This window comes from Ammospiza caudacuta, chromosome 6, assembly GCF_027887145.1.
Source record: "Ammospiza caudacuta isolate bAmmCau1 chromosome 6, bAmmCau1.pri, whole genome shotgun sequence".
NCBI lineage: Eukaryota > Metazoa > Chordata > Aves > Passeriformes > Passerellidae > Ammospiza > Ammospiza caudacuta.
In genome coordinates this window covers 58,069,165-58,091,407 of record NC_080598.1, presented here as the reverse complement: position 1 = coordinate 58,091,407, position 22,243 = coordinate 58,069,165, and the positions used below count along the sequence as shown (strand labels likewise).

Below are 22,243 nucleotides of genomic sequence, written 5' to 3'. Positions count from 1 at the left end.
GCTTTTTGGTAGATCTTAATGGGAACAGAAATTCAAGTGTAGTTCTGTCTTTTAATGTACCACTCAATCAAATATCTCTGCATTTTACCTTCAGTAATTAGGGCTAAAATTATTTGACATAGTCTTCTTTCTGCTGAGGGCTTTTTGGTTTTGTTTTCTGTTCCTTTTCAATAAAATGCTCGTTAATGATGGGAAGGACTGTTTTTACAGCTTACTCAAGGACATGTATCACTTAAAGTTTGGGATTTCCAGCATAATACCAGTCTTACACCTGGTTTTAAAAACAGCTGCATTTCATAAAAGTTTGAGTGCTGACACTCCTGCTGCAAAGCTTTTTGGCTGTAATGCTGCTGTGTTCTGTGAAATAACTGTCTGGAAGGAACAACTATTGGAACATGGCAAAGGCAATCTGCTTTGCACACATAACAGACAGGCTAAATGACAGGAGCCCTGCCTGAGGAGCTCCAGATTGCTGCTGCACTAATGCAGACCTGGCTGCCCAGACTGATGCCCAGATCTTTTTGTGTCTACAGCTGTGTGTAAACAAGGATGTAATTTGCTCCATGGGGGCTGCAGTGTACCTGGGGAATGCAAGTAAGTCTGCATGCTTGAGTATCTTTTTTTGGGGGGAGGGGGGGGAAGCACTGATCTCTCAAGTATCCTCATTGTATATTGCTACTTCTCAATAAGTCTACTTTAAAATGGAAAAATTCTGTACAAGAACATGGATAGAAATGGATTTGAAGTAGAGGTCTTGTGTCTAAGAACTGCATATACTCTGAACTGTTTTGTGATGCTATGCTATTTTTTGCCTCTATAGGACTAAACAGATTTGCTTCATGTAGTTCAAAACTTATTGAATGAGAAAATCAATATTATTTTCAAAATCTTTAGGATTTTTAATCTCTATATATTTGTTCCTCTCAAATGGAAAGGGAAAGCTTGCTCTTTGGACTGTTAGAGGAGCAAATGCTCACAGTCCTAGAGCACTCAATTACATTTTGATGGCCAAAATATAAATGTTGCTGTTTCAAGAACAAAAGAGGTTTGGTAAAATAGAGACACAGTAGCAACCCCAGCCTAAACTTTCTCCCCCAGGTAAATTTTTTTGGTCCCTAAATGTGAGAGAACAGAGTGAAATGTTCCCTTAACTTTGTGATGCAGCTGAAGCAGGCTGTGATAGCAAGGGCAGTTGATTGTTTTCCTGTAAAGGTTCAGGCATTCAATGTAGTAGGTCAAGGGGAAGTGGGTGTTATTTTTACTCTGGCTGTTGAAGAAATGGGACAGGTCCACTTGCAAGTTTGGGATCCTGTGTGAAGTTGAGTTTATTTGTGGTCAGAGTGGTATGCACCATTGTAAGGGTGGATTCACCTGGTGGTTCCTGATTGAGCTGTGTTGAACCTGCTTGATTGGAACGATGTGAAACTGAGCTGTGGCTGCCAGAACCCCTGAGAGCTGACAAATACCACTTTGTGACAAGCTGTGACAATTTAAGGCAATTTGGCTTCATCCCTCTGACTACTGCAGCCTCCACAGAAGTGGCAGGAATGGGATGCAGATAGTCCAGCTTAGCTGGGCTTGAGCTGCCAGTTCATGAACTGTGGTAGGTGACACGCAGACAAGTCTCATCCTGCTGCAGAACCTCATGTTTTTAACACTGGGGGATGGCAGATAACAAAGCAAACCTTAAATCCTTGCAGCACAGAGTGGTTTCTTACTGCCCTGAAACTTGCATCAGATGCTGCTGACTTCTTGGAAGGTTTGTTGTGTTGTAGCCCTCTGGTCGGACTGAGAAGTGTAAATTTCAAGTGCAGGGCTTCAGTTTGTGTGTGGTTTCACTTCTCAAGCTATAAAAATGGCTTAAATTTTTTTTTCAAGGAAGATGTTTAAATGATGGGTTCCCTTTTGTGTAAGAATGTTTATATATAAAGTTATTTGTCATTTTTCCATATCACTAAGTATCTTCCTTGTGATTTCAAGTATTGGGTGCTCCTACTGCTGTTGGGCATTTTTTGTTAGAAGTAGAGATTGTTGTTGAGAGCTGGACCAGTATCATTTCTGCCTGAAGAAGAAACACTCCTTCCCTTGAGCCTTCCAAGAATGCATTTGTTCCCCTTGAGCCTATTTTAATGAATTTTGATTCATGTAAGGGTTTCTGGTGTCCTGTAGGTGTCAAAGTAGCATCCTAGGAGCCTGTGAATATTTGCTTTTTGAATGCAAGAAGTCTTTGACTAAATATGTAAAAGAAACAGATTTAAACAAATACAAAGCAGTACTTTTGGTTGTTTTTGGTTTTGTTTTTTTTAATGGGGGTTGGTGTAGTTTCCTTTTTAACTTCCTTTTCTCTGTGATACCAGCTGGATGTGAGAAGGCAGAAGCTGGAGAGGAGGAGGGAGGTTTCAAGAAGGGAATATAAAACCTGAGTGCTGTTACCTTTTCAAGGGGGCTGTCAACAGGTGATCCCACATGGCAAAGCCTTTCCTTGCAGCCTGGAGCTGATGGGAAGAAGCATTTGGGGTTGTAAATCCAGGTGTTCCCCTGCAATCCACCCAGTTAAACTGAGCCCACAAAAATAACCCTGAATCTACTGAAGAACTCTGTCCAGGTATCTTGCTATTGTGATGGGTGATTCTCTCACCTGGAAGAAAGCACTGAGGGAAGGAATAGTGGATTATTGTGTGCAGTTTATCTCATTTCTTGATGCCTGTCTGCTCAAGTCAGAGCTGTGATCAGCAAACTGAAGGAAAACAATGGCTTTTCTCTGTGTGGCTACTCTTTGTAATATTGCAGAAAGGTCTTAGCTATATTTTTAATGGTGGTTTGGTAGCTTGAGTGTGTTCACACACAGGCTTTAAATTGTGTTTTTAAATAGTACTCTGTCATTGTTATTAGACTATATTGGAAATGTTGCTTTTAACCAAAATGGATAATATTTTCTGTAGAAAAATTATGCTGGCCTAAAAATAAACAAGGCTTACAGACATGACCTTTATCTTCAGCTGTACAAAGGAAGCTGTTATTTAAAAGAAACTGCTATGTTTGGTGCTATTGAATTTTAATCTAGATTCCTTCATCCTGGTTTCTGGACAGCTGCCACTGTAATTTAACAGGTGAAAACAATGTCCTTTTTTAATTCAGAAAGAAAATGAAAATGTGAGAAAAAATATGGGTGTGAGGTAGTTGGGAACCAGCTGGTGCCAAAAGCTACTTCATTGCCAAAACTTGCAGTGCTGTTAGTAAATAGAAAAGCTGGAAAATGGCTTCCATCTTCAACTTGCATAAATGTGGAGTTAACTTAGAGGTTCCAAGGCTCCAACCAAGGTCTCAAGAAAAGATGTGTCCTCCATCTTTTATGTTCCAGTGTAATTTAGAGTAATTCTTGGATTAAAAGTTACACTACAATCAGAAGTAGCTGAATGACCTGAGACTGTTAATAGAGCCTGTGTCACTGGTTCTGGGTGTGCATTATCTGTTGGTCAAGTTCATGTACCCATATGCTTTGACAAAGTTACAGTGTTGAAATGTTTTTCCATTTCTTCTTTGTTTCCATCAAATGGAAAATAACTAGGGATGACCAGAAATCTCAAAATGACCTGATGTAGGAAATGATTTTGTGGTGTGGCTGGGTCTAGGTGTTGTATTTTTGTCATTGTAGAGGCAATTCAGCAAAAATAAAAGTTTCCTGAATAAAGATGAAAAAATACATCCTTGAGGAAATCAAAAGTAACTTAGCTGATGTTGCAAGGATGGAAGAATGCCACCATCCTAAAGAGAAAACAAACCAGTCTTTACCACAGTGCATAAAGAAAGACAATAAACTTTGGTCTGTAGTGGCAGGATAAATGGTCTTTCTTTTTTATTGACTTCACCAGGCCAAAGAAATAGGAGGGATTATCAAAGACACAACATTGCAGAGCCTTGATGCTGATACTCTTTGTATGTTTTTGCATCATTTAAAGTACTTTGTTAAATCCCATTAAGCTGTCTAGAGGAGAATGAAGTTTGATCTAATGGCTCATATCTGGCTTGGGTTCAATGACCTCATGAAATTAGCAGAGTTGAATGTAAAGAAACCACCAGTGACAGTCTCTTTCCTTGATTAAAACTGCTGACCTGGGTATGTTTGGTACCACTCATAAGCTGTCACTAGGCTTAACAGCTCAATCTTTCACTTCCTTGTTATCCAGAGTGCTATGGCTCTGGTTGACGTCCAGATAGGCCTCATATCTGGCTTACATTGTCATAGCCCTGCCAGGATGTGGTATTTTCAGAAGTCTTTCTACTTTTCTTATTGCCTTTGAATGTTTGTTTCTCATCTGAAAACAAAACAAGAGAAGTTGAATCCCTAACACTGCTCAGCTTGTGTTCTGCAGCCATGGTAAGAGCCTGGTTTTGTCCTGGGAAATGCCAGTCTTACTTTCCACAACTGATATGAAAACTTCTTTAGAGTGTGCAGACTAACTGAAATGAATTAGAAATGGGGTCATTAATAGTACTCTAATGTGAATTCTGTGCAAGGTGGACCAAGCAAGGGTACTATTTTTAAAAGAACTTTTAATATAAATTAAGGTTTGTGTGGTTTGAACTGACTTGTTCTAGAACTATCTGTGACAGTTTTAGTTTTACAGTTTTGGTGATTTTATGTTTGTTTGGTTTTGTTTAAACATGTACCTTATCTTTGCCCCATGGAAAAAGTTTTCTCAAGCTTTCTGCCCAGTGCCATGCCTTTTGTAGTCCTTGTGTTCCCCTTCAGCAGTCCTGCAGTGCCTGCAAAGGCTGTGGCCATCTCCCAAGTGATTTTGCTCCCTTCATCTGTCACTTTACACACCCTGCTCAGCTGTTATCCAGTACTTTCTTTAGAGATGCAGAAAAGCTGGAGCTGCAAAATGAGCTACAACTACCTGGAGTATCGGTGGTGTAAAAAGTGTTCTAGTGAGTCTTTGTTAAATCTTAGACTTCTCAGAGGCTATCCAATATCACTGATGTCTCACTTGTGGTTTGTGATAGTTGGGTGGATAACATGTTTAACATCAATGCTGGGGAACTATGTCTAAACTTTTTATTTTAAAAAACCCCAACATCTGGATTCTTGTAAATTCCTTCTTGGGTATAAAGTGATCTGATGAGGCTTTTCAAAACAGGTTGTTATTGAAAGACTGTAGAGGACTAGCAGAAGGTCCTATAGAGCTGAAAGAAAAAGGAAATAAAATTCCAGCTTCTAACAATTGGGAGAAGGTAAGAGATGGGGATCTTCCACAGGTGTTCCTGAATGGAATTATTAGAAATCTCATAGGCTGCTCTGAGCAGTAAACTAGAAAAAAACTTGGTTGGAGCAGTGTGCTTAGCTGCTTTGGCATCTGACCAGCTCAATTCCAGCAATGCTGCACTGCCCATGATCCCTAAAAAGTGTGAGGCTGCTGTTTGGCCCTGCAGGAATGCACTTGGTACCATGACTGGGACATCTCCTGTCTCCTTTTTGGTGTAAGATATCCTATCACAACTTCAGGTCTCCAAGATCTTGTAAAAGTCTTACCATTGCTGTGTCTTTGCTCATGTTGAGTTCTGCTGTTACAACTAGTGTGCTTTTTTTTCTTTTATGTCCTAATGGTGAGCCCTTAGGGAATGTTGGCAAGCCTTTCACAAGTAGACACCTTAAGTTACATAAAGAATCTCATGTTTTGCTTCTTTGTTGGTCAAGGAACTGAGGCATGCTCTGCATGGGTGGGTTGGAGGGTATAGAACATATCCTAAAGGTGGATCTGCATCCAGGAGAGGTGAGTGGGTGTGCAGGAAGGAAAACATGTAGTGCTTGAACTTGTGTCTGCAGCACAGCAGTGTGGAGGAGAGCAGCTGAACTAGAACAGTAGATCAAAGCAGTGCAGAGAACTCAATATCACACTCCAAACACTTCAGGACTTTTAATTTTAGACTCTCTAGTCTGTTCTTGTGGCCTGAATGCCTGTTTGCAGCTGGAACACATTGGGTGTGCTCCTGGCATACATTGTCTGATGTTACCTTAGTTTAACCTAAGAGGAATCCAATTCCTTTGTTCCAGAACAGCTCTGTAATGTGAACTAACACACCAGCAACAGGAATGATCAGGCAGTTCACGTAAAAAGCATGTTCTGGTGTGAACCAATGCAAATACAGGCACACCCTTAGAGCCACTTATGTAACTTAACTGAGCGATGTTTTGGCTAAAAACTTTTGAACCATCCCCTCTTTTAACTTGTTCTCAAAACTCTACAAAGTACTGGAGTGAGACTGTTAGCTTTCAATAACTTCCTTTATTAGAGGAGAAAAATGTTTGTAGGGAAAGGTTTGTATCTTTTGGTATGATAAGTCTGGGGGTGAAAGGAAAAGATAACAAGCTTTCAGGTAATTAAATTATTTGAGCTCATTAATGAGTATGTTTTCCTTTGCTATTCACAAAATTATCTTGCCTATTTTGAAGGTAGGAAAGTGGGCAAAGTGTTTCTGTGACAAGTTTTAGTGAATGACTACTGTACTGCTTATTAACATTGAATCCAGATGCTCAGAGTTGTAGGATCTAACAGCTGGGCAATATTGCTGCCTGCTGTGCAACAAGTAATCTCCTAAAAGTTTAAACAGACTTTCTTATGGTTATTTTAAGTAAATAACTAATATAAAGCTATTGTTCTGGCCTATGCAACACCATCCTGTTCACGTCACTAGAAAATTTAGTGGTTTTCTATTTAAGAGGGCTATTTCTCCCCCACCCCTGAATGATGCATTTTGCTTCTGCTCTTAATGTCACTGTTTTTGCTTTGTTTTCCTGTATTGAGTTTTTTGGCCCCAGCTTCCACTTGAAACATGATTGGGAAGAGGCTCCTTCCAAAAAGTCTGCTTATCAAAAGGTGTAAGAATACCTCACAATGATGTTGTCTTCACTCTTTGTATGATGAGCAATATATCAGTGAGGTGTAACCTGTGATATTTAATGGTTTGAACCACATTGCCTGCATCCTCCCTAAGATTTTTTAAAATTTATTTTTAGGCCCCATATTCTTGCAATGACTTCAGGAATAGACTTCAGTTTGGTGGTTCAGGTGTATTTCTGCATGAAGTGCTGACAAAGCTCTGTAAGTAGGTGTAGAACAGAATTTACAGAGCTTTTTTTTTAAGGTTAACAAGCATAGATTAGTCATTGGATGAGGTGTGCAATACAAAGTTTCTCAGTTGAACTTTCTGCACAGAAGGATCAGGACTCTCAAATAACCAGGAGAATAAACCACATATGAAGATAGTACAGAAGAGCTGAGTTTAAGCTGACCACTGAGGGCACCCTGATTTTCTGCTGTGGTGGCAGAAGCATCCTCCTTTTGGATGAGGAGGAGTTAATCATTCAAGGTGCTGAGGAGCCATGGTTCACAGACCTTCAGGATCTGAGTACATCTCTTCACCTTTCCATATCACTTCTATAATTGCCACTGTAGGATTTGACATAAATTTATGGAGTCTGGACAACATCTCCAGGGTCATGTAGTCCCCTCTTTTCCCAAGGAGGTCTAGTTATTCCTATCTAGTTAGTTCCATCTGATTTGGAAACGTTCAGTTTCAACTTAGCTCTTACTAAATAAGAGTTGTTGTTAAAACAAACTTCCTCAAAGGAAAGCAAAGGCCACTGTCAGCTTTTTCCTTAATTAGATCTCTTTGAGAAGAACATAAGGAAAGCATATTTCTATAGAAAAATTCTTTATTAGACTTGATAAGTTTTAGTTTTGAATGACCCCAGGAAAAATAAAAACACCAAATGTTCTGTTTCATGCTTTTTTTCCCCACTTTCCCCACCTCTGAGTACAGATGTGACTGTGAACTGTGTGTTCAAAGTTCTGACTTTGAACTGTGTGTAGTGATGAGTGCTTTTGTGGGATTCCCTGATGTCAAATTTACCTCTTGAAATGCACTGAAATTTACTGTAGAAAGTCCTTTATCCTGAAATTTAGCTGTTTGAAGCCCCACTGAGCTGAATTATTGTGGCTTTTTCTGCTTGACAATGACAGTAGTATTTTTTCTGCACAGTTGCAGTTTTTCTGATCTGCCTATTGAAGGGTTGTCTAGAATTTTTGCTCATGTTAACTCCTGCCCACCCCCACCTCCAGCCTTTTGTTTGAATTCTCATTTTTCTTTAGCCCCCAGACTCTCATCTAAGGAAAATGGATGCTGTGAAGTGTTCCTGTAGAATTACCAGATCTCTTCTCCAAGTTGTTGGTTTTGAGATAACCAACAATTGTTCTTCTCTCCCAATTACACTCTGTGTTAGTTGTGACCCAAGGGGATGCTTTAGTCTGGGAGCAGATGCCTGTGCTTCAGCCTTCCATCAGGAAGTTACTAAACTGTAACAATCTATTTATGGTAGCTTCTTTGTACTGCTAATAACCCAGCAAGGGCTAAGATTAAGCCAGGTCTGATTTTTGTTTTGCGTGTGCTGGACTGCGAAGACAACTTTGAGCTGATGAAGTCAGCAGAGGGGAAGGACAAAGGAAGTAGAATCTTGATTCCAATAAGAATTTTCTTTGTCTGTTGAACAATGAGAATCCTTATAGATTCTCTATATTTGGCTTTCTTATTTTGTCAGATGTGAAGAATTTAGAATTGCTTTTTAGTTGATTCTTGACTGGGATGGGAGGGCAGGGAAGAAGTAACTTTAGCCCACTATTAGCTGCACTGACTGTTTCCTTTTGGCTTTTGCACAAGTAGTTGGTACTTGAAAAGGAATTTTGGTTTGAATTTTTTTTTTTTTTCCCTAAATGATGTTGAATTTGTGTTTGTACCATTTGGACTTCTCATAGTAAATCATTAATAATTTTCATCTTTGTTTTTTTTCTTGATATTTTTGTCATAAATGACACATTCATACCCATAAATGACATAGAACATACCAATTTCTGGGTAGGTTTACCTTTATTGATCCCATCTTGCTCTTGGGGTGGGCTGAGATCCATATCAGCTCTATCTTTTCAGAAGGAAGTGGAATTAACGCTGCTCTAGCACCTGTTAATGTAGGATGCGACCAGACTTCCTGTTCAAGAGGAAATCCTAATTTACTCTTCCTTGTATACTGAAGGCTGATCAGCTTACCACATAGTAACCTTTTGACTTGTAAACATTATGTTCTTTTGGACTGCTTTAGCCTCTAGAAATCATTTCCCTCAGGCATGGTGGTAACTAACAGTAAACTTTGACTGTGTTGAATATCATGAAAAAGCAGCAACTTTTTTTCTGCTGAAGTAACTTTAATGTCACCAAGCATAGCTAGAAACTCAAGTAGGTGCTTAAGATGCCTTCAAGTTCTAGAAGGTGGCTGTATTTTTCTTTGCATTCTTAAGCACTGCTGCACTGTCAAACAAAGAAACTTGTTATCCATGGGCTATGGAGAATAAATTGAGTTACTGTGATTATTTGCTTTGTGATGCAGACTTTCAGCTCCTGAAAATGCTTGTTGTATGTGGGTGGGGAGTTGGCTCTGGCTGGGATAGTCATGGTGAATCACTGGCAGTAGTGCCAGGTTTGGCATGGATGAAGATTTGGGTCGGGGCCAGTAAAGTAAGTTGCAGTGCTTTTTTTATTATTACCATCCTCTGAAAAGATTTTTCTGTCCTTGAGGAGGAAGGAAGAGATCAAATTTAGCAAGAGCAGTATTTGTTTCCTCTTGCTGCTGCTGCAGCCAAAGAAAGAGGCTTCTAAAATGTGAGTGCTCTCCAGGCTTCTGCCAGCCCTGCTCAGAGGAGCATCAAGGCCTCTGGGCTGGGTTCTCAGCTGAGGCCCTCCTTGGAGATTTGGAGCTTTTCAGGGCAGGAGCTGGTACTGGGACAGGAGCTCAAAGTAGCTCTAGAACTTGTATGAAAAGAACGGTTTTGCAGAGATGCTGCATCTAGAGTCCTTACTTCCAATGTAAGCAGTAAGGGTTTAAATACTGTACTTCCATCACAGCTTGTTCTGCTCCTCTGGGGATTGATCCAGAATACTGAAACAGCGGAAGGGGATTGATTCACAAGGAACCAAGACTCCTCATTTATACTTCTCTTCCTTGTCTTCTCTCACTGCCCCTCCCCAAAGACTTGATTTAAATAGTATAAAAGAGCATAAAATAAATTATGTGGAAAATAAAATGGTCATGTCAAATCTAAAAAATGTAGTTTCATTTCTAATGGTTTTTTTTCCTCTAGGCAATTGGGCTGCACTTTTGTGCATGTGCTCAACTCTCATTCAATGTGATCTCTTTATTGCTAGTATGTGTTTTGAATTCTGTGTAAGAAATACACTCTTAACAGACAGAGCATTTCTTTTGTTGGCCCAAAAGAGCAAGCTTACTATTTCTTGGTAATTTAAATATATGTGAAATATAAATATGTTTTTTAAAATCATTAGCCTATGCCCTTCCCCCCTGTAGCATAAACAGTTGCTTCTTTTAATGGAGTTCTGATACAGATTAACATAAAGATACCAGTCTCAGAAGAAATTTTGTGGGGAAATTTCAACTCTAAACCAAATGAATTATTAATGGCTTTTGTTTCTGTTCTCACTCCTCCTTTCTCCAAAAAGTACTTTTTCCATAGTGCCGGTAGAGAACACTGAGTATATAATGGAATAAATCTGTGAAAAAAGGTTTTCTTGAGAAAGCAGGCATTGAGAAAATTGTCAAGACTGCTGCCTTTCTGGCTGCCCTGGCCTTTTAAGGCTGTAGCACTCTATAGCAAATTGGCTATTATCTTGAAATCTCTCTTTACAGAAAAACACTGTGGTGCTCAATGCAGTAAGCCAGCAGTCTCCTGAAAATCAATTTCAGCTTTCTTGTATCAATCACAAGTTTTGTCCTAGTGTGAGGTGATTATGTGAAGATGGGACTTCTTGTGAAAGACCAACTAATTCATGTCCAGTTCTCATAACGTGTAGTGCTTGGTGGTGTTTGTTGCCATTGTGTGTAACACATCTGAGCAGGATGAGTTCCCATAAAGGATGTTCAACAGGACTAGTTGTGTCCCTTCTAAACAGGATAAAGTGTTGTTATCTGTTGCACATTGAACAGTTGGCCTTGTTCTTGAGAATGGTAAGTGTAGTGTTGTAAATACATGTAATGCTGATGATGAAGCATCATGTTGCTAACTTTTAACATGTGAACTTACATCTTAGGTGTCATTATGGTTGGCAAGGACAGTTCTGTGATGAGTGTGTCCGCTACCCAGGCTGTGCTCATGGGAGCTGTAATGAACCATGGCAGTGTAATTGTGAAACCAACTGGGGTGGCCTGCTCTGTAACAAAGGTACTTAACATTAATGTACAGGAAAAATAAGTTAAATTGCATGATTAACTGATAACTCATTAACCCCTTTTCTATTCTGCTAGTGTGCAACTACCCGAGTGTTTCTGTGCCTTAATTCTTGTGTGGCAGATGGTGCCTAGGCATCAGAAATATAGGAAGTTCAAGACAAAAGGCTTGGAATTGTCCTGACTCTTCTAACTCCTGCAATTGTCTCTTGTTCATTCTTCCCTGTTCTGTGGATAGTTACCAGATCACAGGCTAGCCACTGGAATATGGGGATGATGTGGGTGAAGGATGTTCGAGCCAGAAAGGCATCTGTGTGTCTGGAATGGTGTGATGTGTGTTCCCTGCTGACTGAGCCTGTTCTCTGTGCAGATCTGAATTACTGTGGGAATCACCACCCGTGCCTGAACGGCGGCACCTGCATGAACACGGAGCCGGACGAGTATCGCTGCGCCTGCCCCGACGGCTACTCGGGCAAGAACTGCGAGATCGGTACGTGGGACACCTCTCTGGGACACCTGCGCTGCCCCAGCACTGCTGCATTGCACTGGGATGTGCTCAGCCTCTCCTTTCTGGGGCCCGAGCATGGCTGTTCAAAATATCACCAAACACAACAGAGATGCTGCACCAGTTTCCCTTTAGATAAGACTGAGACTATTTCTTCCCTTTGACTTCTCTTCCTTAATCCAAATTTGCAGTTGGGCTGTAGTCTCATGAAATAGGGAAAGCCATATGTCTAACCTGTTGCCTTACTCCCTGCTGCCCATTTTCTTGTCTTCTGGCTTGCTGGCAGGCATGCATCTTTTCCAAGCTGGGGACTAAGAAAGGTGGTGGTGATGGACACCTCAGCTCCTACTCTGATGTGGTTCTTTGGCCCCATTTTTAGTTTGCTGAATGTGTTGACTATGCTTTTTAATCAACTGAAACTTAATCTTTTAATGTGGGACTTCTAATATATTTAGATTAATAATGAAATGTTAACTCCTGTGGAAATGTGCTCAAACTCTCTTACAGAGTCACCTTGAGCAGTCTGAACAAAAAGTGTCTTCCTTGTGCCTATTGGCAAAATGGAGGAGAGCATTTAGACCACATTTGTGAGGAAGTATGGCTTTGCCTTTAACAGATCTGTCTTGAAAAACTGCTTCCTATCTCAACCACATACAAAGATAGCATGTTGCTTTTTTCTGTCTGTGTATGTGTTACTGTGTTACACAAAGACAAAAATGTTCATGTTCTAGGGACAGTTTTGGTCTCTGGAGACTTTTCTTGGTTATTCTCACTTAGGAGATAAATGGACAGCGTGCAGTTTCTAGTTCTTTCATATTTTGCTTCATATAGTGGTTAGTTGGGTGCTCTTTTTCTTTGTCATGATGCATTGTTTAATCCTTTTTTGAAATGTGATATTCACAGCTTCTCATATGAATTTTGCTGTTCTTGATAGTTAAAATTTTAGGTGGAAAGAACCTTTTTTTTCCCACTTCATTGCTTGGCCTTAAGTTCACTAAACTATTATAAGCAGAAGGTTTTTGGAGTTAATCAGGATGCAAATCTTTGAACTTCCTAAAGCTCTATGTGGTATTAAAGATACCATCAAAACTTAAATTTTGCTTCAGCTGGTAGAACATGATGTAAGTTTAGGCTAAAATGGAGGAAATCTTGCCATAGCTTGTTCTGAAAGCTGTGGGGGAGTAACTTGTCTTTTTAGTGAGGAGACAGTGAAAAGGGAGCCGTATACTTGTTGAGATCTACAGTGATTTTTAACAGTAGGTTGGTGTGTGAGCTGCCTTAGGTACTGGTACAAAAAGACTTCCTTGGCTTCTGAGAGGGGAAGTTACCAAAAAGAAGTTACAAAAAGCTTGTCCCTCCTCAACCTGATGGTTTTGTGCAGCCTCTGTACTGTTACAGCCCTACATGGAGTGACAAGCAGCATCACTGCCTGTGAGCACCTCTATTCCCTGCTGTTTCCAAGAGCAGTGCTAGAATGAAGCTAAACAGACCTTAAACTACTACAGCTCAGACCTCTGCAACAGACCTCAGCATACAGCTCTGTTATTTCTCACTGAATTTAAAAGAAGTGCTGGAGTGCTCTGGAGGTGGAAGTGCATGGCTAGAAGCAGAGTGTCAGTGGGGAACTTAGCTGGAATTGAAATAGAGTGAGCTATCTGTGCTTAGGCATTCAAGTCATTAGGTGGGAAGGATGATACATCTTCAGTGAAATCCTGCTTCATTTTCATCCTGGGAATCTTAACTCTCTGCAGGTGGAAGAGGAAGGCTCCAAACTTCTGTACTGGTATCTCTCCACTGTTATTTACCTAGATTACTTTTACCCAATGCAGCTTTTAACTGCAAGTTCTCCTTAATTGGTACTGGAAGAGTATTTAGCAAGAATTTCTTTCCTCCTTTCTCCCCAGCTGAGCATGCTTGTGTATCTAATCCCTGTGCTAATGGTGGAATTTGTCATGAAATTTCGTCAGGCTTCAAGTGTCACTGCCCATCGGGGTGGAGTGGACCAACATGTGCTATTGGTGGGTATGGGTTTGCTGGTGACTGACCTGTTGGGTTGGAAGGGTTGATGCTTGGTTGATAACATGCTCTGTGGGTGTGGAATTTGGTGGTAGTCTTTCACTTTCCCTGTCTTTTAACAGCTGAGCATTGGCAGAGTGAAAAGAGGTTGGGTTCTGTGCAGCCCACAGTATTGACTCAGTGCAGTTGAGATCTGTTACCAAAAAGTTATCGGAAGAATAGCTGGACTCTATCCAAAGAAATGCCTTTTGCCAAAGCTTGTTTGTCAATTCCTGACTTAGCCAGTCTGAAGCAAAATATAGAATAGTTTCATTTTGAGAAATATAAATGTGAAGGTCAAAGGTTCTCCCTTCGTTAATCACAGAAAAGTAGATTTGCACACTTAAATGCTTAAGTGTCTGGTTCAGATGACAGAGAAGTGGTTGAAATGTATTGTGGGGCTGCATTAGGTTTGCATGTTGCCTGTAATTTGAACACAGGTGGCTTACCTTTTTTCAAACAGCAACTGTCCTCAAAAAAAAAACCAACCCCAAAAACCAAACCAAAACCCTGAAAATTACCAACCACCGAACCAAAACTGGCTAAATATGTGTCACAATCTAAAGACATGACTTTCAATGATCATGCAAATCATAGGTAGGTTATTAGGTTATCTGATTCTTGTTTGAAGATGTTTGCTCATCTTCTCTGTCACAAAAATGTGAGAAATCCTAACTAAAAAATTGGGTTAGCTGTGTTAATCTGTGCCTAGGCTTCTTTGCACATTCTCCCCCTTCATCTCAAGCTAACTTTGAAGCAGAGCCTGTGAAGCCAAGCTTTAGGCTGAGTGATGGAGTCCCCCTTTGCCTTTGCAGATATTGATGAGTGTGCCTCGAACCCCTGTGCTCAGGGAGGGACCTGCATTGATGGTGTCAATGCCTTCGAGTGCATCTGTCCACAGCAGTGGATTGGAGCAACTTGCCAGCTTGGTAAGTAATTCTACAGCTTTGGAGACCACTGGAGATTATTCCTAAACAATGAATAACTCTGTGTGTTTCTGGAATGGTTTTTGTTGAAGAAAATGTAGAATATGTGTGTCGTTATTGGTATCTTAGCTCCTCTTTAGCAGATCTCAAAGCTGGAAGTTTCAAGTGGATCTGTAAATATTTAAGCCCCAATTTAAGCTTACCTGTAATAGGTCTTTTAGAATGCACCATAACTTTTCTGTTGCAAAATGCAGCACTGGTGATGGCAACTCCTTTTCCATGGTGGCAGAACAGTGACTAAGCTTGTGGAGGCCAGAGAGGGATTTTCCCTGACTAACAAATTGCCTTTTTGAGTTTTGGCCAAGGGAAGAGTAAGATAACATGCATGTGCTACTATGGGCAAGTGTGCATTAAAATCCTGTGGTATGTAAATGGTTTTAGTGCCCTACCAATGTTTAATGTGAGCTTCTGATGCTGGGATTGCATGGACACTTTGCTTGGTGCTGTGGTAATCTGTTTCTGGGTTTGTTCTTTATTCTATTCTTTATTTTCTCTTCTTTCACAGATGCTAATGAGTGTGAGGGGAAACCCTGTGTTAATGCTTACTCTTGCAAAAATCTCATTGGTGGATATTACTGTGACTGCATTCCAGGATGGACAGGAGTAAATTGTCATATCAGTTAGTATTTCTTTAGTATATATGTTGACAGTAGGATGCTTTGTTCTTCAGAAAAAAATATTATAAGTGATAGTTTATGTACTTTAACAAGAAAAAATACCTGTTGTCAGGATTTTTCTAACTTATAGCAATGTAAATTGAAAATAGTGTTTGAAAATGTATTTTGAAAGGTAATTAGTATTAAAGTGATCTTAGAGATACACTTTAATAAATATTTTGACTCTTACATGTTTCTGAATAATATATACTGATTCCATTTAAAATACTTTAAGGCTGAAATGTTTGATATTAAATTATATTGATATCTCATGTAGTAGAAGTATAGAATGTCATTTTCTATTGGTAATTCTCAAAAAATAAGGATCTTTTTAAGACATCGAGAATCTTTCCTTTCCATTGGAACATGTAGAAAAGAAGCCTTTTTGAAAATCACTTGTTCTCTATTTTTATGCTAAACCTATACTTTACAGCTTAGTCTTGCAGTCTAAATTCTAATGCTTTGCATATTTTATCCATAGATATAAATGACTGTCATGGACAGTGCCAGCATGGAGGGACTTGCAAGGTAACTCTTGTTCAATACATTCCATGTTGAAAATTAATCTTTGTCTGACTGGTTATGAGTTTTATAGTTTGCAATTAAAGTTTGGTTAAATAAGTACAAATGTTAAAGATGTAACACTGTACTTGTAGAGTCTTGCACCCATTTCACATAATAAAATTCTGTGGTGTTACTGCTGTTCACAAATCCAGAATACAGAAGTAACTTGCATTTTTGTGTGCCAATTTTGTCAATAAACAAATCCTTCTTCTTTTGCTTCTTTTCCCTGCTCTGTGAAGGATGAAGTGAACGGATACCACTGCTTGTGCCCTCGTGGTTTCACAGGAAAAAACTGTGAGATAGAAACCAACGAGTGTGAGAGCAATCCCTGCCAGAACGGGGGCCGCTGCAAAGACCTGGTGAATGGATTCACTTGCCTGTGTTCCCAGGGATTCTCAGGAGTCTTCTGCGAGGTGAGGCCAGTGCAGACATTACTGCAATGCTTGTCATGGACTGAATTCCTGAAAGAAATATATCTCTGGGTTTAAATGGGAGTAGCCCAGAGCTGGAGCGTCACTGCCTGCCGTAGCTGTTACCTGATACTCTGAATAAGCAAATTTGTTGTGCAGCGCTGTCATAGTAGCTGGAACACTTGAATTTGCAGCCTGATAAACTGCAAGTTGTTGTATGTAGGTGTTGGCCTTCCTAAGGGCTTTAAGGCTGTGCAAGTATTCCTTAAGCTTGAAATGTTTTCTTTTGCAATTTTCAGGACCTTTTATCCTTTTGTTACACTGGAGTGCTTTAGGTTCTCATCCTAATAATGCTGAGGCACATAATTGAATTACCCTTCAACTAATCCTACTGCTATTGGCAGGAGTAGAATAATTATATATCAATTATTTGTATTATATATAATGGTGATGATTAACATAATTACTAAAGGCAGGCAGATAGACAAGTATTAGCTCTCAGAACTCTGAGATCATTATAGGAACATGGAGTTCTAGTGCTTAAGGACTCAGATCTGAAATATTGAAGTCTTAGTGGTAATTCCTGAAGTAATTCATGGTAAAGATATTCCTTTTTTCTTGGGAGGACATTAGGCTTTTCAGGGTAAAATTATTTTGCATGAAGTATTCACTTTCTGGCTTTTGCTGAGAGTCACATTCATCTGGATGTTATGCTTAGTATCAAGTGGAGGCACTAGGCTAGAATTTTGTTGGATTAGCTCCAGAAATTTTTTGGAGAGGATATTGGAGTGATCTCTCTTAAACGCTGAACTTTAATTTTATTCTATGTTATTTGCATTATTAAAGAAGTAGGGCCCTCATTTTAGTCAAAATTTAAAAGGACTGTAGATACCAACCAGTTTAATCAAACTGGTGCAGCACCTAATAGCTCATAAACTGTTTCTGCATAAGGATCATAACTTCAGTGCTGTACTCTGGGCTGATTAATACAATACTGTGTAATTAAAGTTTTAGCAAATGTGCTTGAATAATAGGGGGGAGTTGGCTGCTTGCCTTGTATGCTGCAGGAAATATCCACCATTGATTCCAGATGCTAAAGTACCAGCTACTGAACTTGCATTGGGAAGGGGAAATTTACACTAATGGAAGGAAACAAATGGAGACATCTGATAGAGGAGATCTGAGAATCTTTCTCAGACCATAGCTATATTTTTATAGCTTGCTTTGAATGTTCTGTGTGGGAGCACGAAATGGTTTGCTAAAAATTTTCTGTTGTGACTGGAATTGTATGTGCTTCTCTGAATTAAATACTTAACACCATTTGTGTTCCTTCTCCTTTGGCTAGTTTGGCATTTTTCTCCTATTTAGCTACTGAACTGCTAAAAATAGGGATTAAAACCTCTCTTGGACTTAATTTCATGTCTGTAAAGTTGAAAAGCTAGTTTTTCCTTCTTCACATCTCTCTTGGGAGAAAGATAACTGGAGTGGGAGAAAAGCAGTCCTTAAGAAAAATAATTTGGAGGAAAGATATATGATGTAAAAATGTCCCTTTTGAGGCTGCTTTGTGGATTTTGAGACCAATTTAGGGCATCACGAATCCGTGATCTTGTGTGTCAGTCTAAAGCAGAAAGCAGCAGAATGGTTTTGCCGCAGCAATGTTCATGTTAAATGTTGTATTATGAAGGCAAAGTTTAAATTTTGCTCTCTGGATCAGATGGTCAGATTTCAAAGTGCATTTCATGTAACTGTGTAAAGTGGTGTAGTGATGGTACTTTTTAAAATAAGGCCTTGAGAAGCTGAGTCTAACTAGAGCTACTTAGAGCAGGAGGTGGGGAGTAGCTGACCTCTAGAGGTCCCTTCCAAGCTGTGTGGTTTTATAATAAATTCTATGTATTAATTGAGATGGGAAGAGAATTTGCTCTAGGGGATGGGATTTTATTCAGGTTCTGTGCATTTTAAGTCTCTTGCAGACAGAAAGCTGACAAGTGCACTTGTGTTTAACTTGCCTTGTGGCACTTGGTATGTGGGTGTGAAGGACAGACAAGTGACTTATAATGATCCTGAGAAGTTGCAGTAAGGTGTCTTCTAATGGCTTAAGTAATTATTCAGTGAGTTATTGCAAATGTGCTTATTCAGCCTCCTCCAAAGGAGTACTTTTTTAGCAGTGTCAGACATGCTTTGTATTAGGATAGACTAAAGTAAGCTGAAGTTTCTGTCTTGCAGGGTGGAATGCAATATTTATGATTCATAAACCCTAAAACTTGAGGTTCCTTGTACATTCATCTGTGTCTCTGGCAAAGCAGATAATGCTGCTTACTCCTGGGAAATGAAGCAGCTGCTGCTAACTGTGGTCTCTCTCTTACAGATGGATATTGATCTCTGTGAGCCTAACCCTTGCCAGAATGGGGCTAAATGTTATGATCTGGGAGGGGATTATTACTGTGCCTGCCCTGATGACTATGATGGAAAAAATTGTTCTCATCTCAAGGACCACTGCAAGAACAATTCTTGTAAAGGTAGCTGCTGTTGTCCATAAATCTGTCTTGGTGGTGGTACATTAAAAAAAAAAGGCATTTTGGGGAATAGTATAATGCAGAAATGTTTTTATTTCACTCACTTAGACTTCATAAAATAGTGAGGCAGTGAGAGGAAGTGCTCTTCATTTATGAAGAGCTTGATGGTGACTTATAAAATCATGATTAGTTTTAATTCTTGTAAAACTTCTTTTAAAACTAAAATCTGGTTGGTGATAGAGATCATTAGTCTAAAGACCTCACTTTTTTTTCAGTAATAGACAGCTGTACAATAGAAGTCTTCACTAATGCTACCCAAGAAGGAATCCGTTTCATTTCATCCAATGTTTGTGGGCCTCATGGACGGTGCATTAGTCAGCCAGGAGGGAATTTCACTTGTGCCTGTGACAGAGGCTTTACTGGAACATACTGTCATGAAAGTAAGTAGGAGCTCGTAAAAGATTATTCTTTTTGCTATAAATTTATTTGAAAGTTAGTGTTATGAAGGTTTACAACATAAAATAAAACATTTAGATGTCAGTAAAGTTGCAGAAGGTGCTGTTTCAGATGTACTGCTTGAAATTGTTTCTTCTGGTAGGAGTCTTCGTAGAGTAGTGGTTTGCATTTCCTCTGTGATAGAAAACTGGTTTTAGTCCAGCTTCAGTGTAAATGTGTTTGTAGCCACTACCTTTATGCACAGTCTTACAAGCTACAGATTTCTCCAAAATGAGAACACAAAGAGGGGACCAGAACTTGTATTGCTGGTCTGGGTGTTTTTAAACCCCTGAATATTCTTGCCAGGTAAGTGTAATGCTCTGGTTGGACTTGACTTGTTATATGTGAGACAATACAGCCAGAAACCCTATCAGGCTTGAAAACAGATGTTTGAACTTTTTTTTTTTGCATGTACAAATGCAGCAATAACTCTGTGCTGCTTTTCGTAGAGACAAAAATGTAGATCAATCCTCTGAGTAGGTGAAAACAGCTTTGAGCAATAATTGTTGACTTTTTGTTGCAGATATCAATGACTGTCTTGGGAAACCTTGCAAGAATGGTGGGACATGCATTGATGAAGTTGATTCATTTAGATGTTTCTGCTCAAGTGGCTGGGAAGGAGAGCTGTGTGACACAAGTGAGTACTGCTCAGTGTTGCAGGGCCAAATGATGCAGCCTTGTTGTAACAGAGATGGTTGGCATGTGCTTAATAATGGGGTAGTTTCTCTGTTCCGTAATTGTTTTATTTGCAGAAGCATTTTCAGAAATACCTTTAGGTAGCTGCTCTAAAAGCCTCAGCTCCTTTACTAGGAGCAGAATCTGATTCTTTGGTATAGTTCAGCATTTATTTCAGGAGGAGAAAACTTTTTGTCCTGGGGACAGGCAAGAGTGCTGGCCAGGAAGTGAACTGGGCCAGTTCATGGTTAAGACACCTCAGAGGAAACTGCAGTTGTTTCTTTTTCTGCTCTGAACGAAGCCTGTTCTAAAACATGATGGCAAGGACTTGCTGAGACTTATTACAGGACATGCATCAATTAAGATGTGAAATACTTTCTGAGCAGCTTTTGGCAGCTATTGCTGTCAGAAGAGCCTTTTGTGTGGTCTAGATGAAGTATGTTCTGGAATAGTTATGTTCCCCCTATTAAAATGTTTGTTTCAAGTGAAAGGAGCTTTCTCTAAAATCCATAATTGTGTTAGTATGTCTAATATGTGCACATATGTATGTATGTAGTTAAGCCACCTCTAATGGCTGTAAATCTGTATTTTAAAACAGAACAAAGGAGCCTTAGCTGGCTCTCTCATCTCCCAGCATGTCCTGTGCTGGGGCTCCTTTTCAGGACTTTGTGGTCCCTACTAGAAAGCTCTTTCTGAAGTTCAGAATACAGCTGTTTGTAAAAACCCAGCTACATTTGGTGCTTTACTGGGAAACCATACTGAATGCTCCTAAGCTGTCAGAAAGTCATAATTCATGTTGTTCTGTATTAAATCAAAGTATTTTCCTTGCTTGTATAAAGATAACCTCATAATAATGAGTATTGCTGTCTTCTTAGGTAGTACAAAATGTATTTTCTTTATAAAGAGATTTTTTTTTTTCTGTTTTCTCAAGGCCTTGGCTGAGCTAGATCATCTAATTTGAATAACTGGATTTTTTTTAGATTTCAATGACTGTTCTCCTAACCCATGTCACAACGGTGGCCGATGCATTGATTTGGTAAATGACTTCTATTGTGAGTGCAAGAATGACTGGAAAGGCAAAACTTGTCACTCACGTAAGTGTTCCTTGCTTTGATCTTTAGAGTACCCAAAGATTTATTTTCTTCTCGTGGGACTGGAGTTCCTGAAATTTAAAATAAAACAATCACAGTGGAAAAAATAGGTGCACTTTCCTTACCCCTTCCAGTTTCCCAGTCACAAAATGGAACATTTAAAAAATGTATTCCTTCATGCAGTGAAACAGTTTCGTGAGAGATGTCCTTAGCTTCCATTCTTTGGGTTGTTTATTGTAATACAGCAAGCAGAACAATGTGTTTCTGATACTGGTGCATTTAAATACAAAGTCTCTTTAATTTTGTGATTTAAAAGTACCTTCAACAAGACCAATGGGAATCAAAACTGCTTTGTTGTGCTGTGTAGGTGAATACCAGTGTGATGCAAACACTTGCAGTAATGGTGGGACGTGCTATGATGATGGGGACACATTCCGCTGCTCATGTCCTCCAGAGTGGATAGGAAGTACTTGCAACACTGGTAAGCTTTTAAAATTTTTTACAGATGAAGCAGAGAAATGTTTATTTAAACAACTGTTTAGTAAACAGACACACTGTTCAGGCTGGCCAGTTCAAAGCTGTTCCAGTTGGGTGGTGACTGAAATTTAAATAATTTCTTCCACTCACCTGACATGATACTGATTTTTAGGAAGCAGTTCTTCTCTGGCTTCTTATATGGTCTTTTCCATAGCTTCTCTCCTAAACAGTTTTAGAAAACTTGGACTTGTGTCTTGACTTTTCTATTGGTCTTTAGAGGCCCTATATAAAGATTTTTCTGGGAATTTATTGCAGAGTCCCCAGGTTTGTGACCATGAGGTGTATGAGCAGGTATACCAGGAAAAATGAAATTAAGCAGTTCTTCCTGAGGGATTTGCAGAGTTAATGCCTGCTGTGGGGAACTACTTGATTTTTTTTTTCCCCCTTTGGAGACTGAACGTAGTATCTGTGGTGCATCTTTCTGAAAATGAAACTTCCATTATGATCAGGAAGTCGAATGAAGATC

At 39.5% G+C, this 22,243-nt stretch overlaps 1 protein-coding gene across 2 annotated transcripts in view; it reads left to right on the top strand.

Moving 5' to 3' along the window:
• The window catches only part of JAG2 (jagged canonical Notch ligand 2), a 68,341-nt gene that overhangs the window by 33,059 nt on the left and 13,039 nt on the right, over positions 1 to 22,243 (top strand). Inside the window, exons 5-17 of one of the 2 annotated variants that reach the window (XM_058806406.1) lie at positions 534 to 594; positions 11,155 to 11,285; positions 11,661 to 11,780; positions 13,700 to 13,813; positions 14,666 to 14,779; positions 15,342 to 15,455; positions 15,974 to 16,020; positions 16,296 to 16,469; positions 18,832 to 18,982; positions 19,255 to 19,419; positions 19,998 to 20,111; positions 21,130 to 21,243; positions 21,608 to 21,721. In XM_058806406.1, coding sequence (XP_058662389.1) covers positions 534 to 594; positions 11,155 to 11,285; positions 11,661 to 11,780; positions 13,700 to 13,813; positions 14,666 to 14,779; positions 15,342 to 15,455; positions 15,974 to 16,020; positions 16,296 to 16,469; positions 18,832 to 18,982; positions 19,255 to 19,419; positions 19,998 to 20,111; positions 21,130 to 21,243; positions 21,608 to 21,721 — 1,533 coding nt within the window. The remainder of the gene's footprint in view (positions 1 to 533; positions 595 to 11,154; positions 11,286 to 11,660; positions 11,781 to 13,699; positions 13,814 to 14,665; positions 14,780 to 15,341; positions 15,456 to 15,973; positions 16,021 to 16,295; positions 16,470 to 18,831; positions 18,983 to 19,254; positions 19,420 to 19,997; positions 20,112 to 21,129; positions 21,244 to 21,607; positions 21,722 to 22,243) is intronic. The other variant, XM_058806407.1, reaches the window with a different exon arrangement.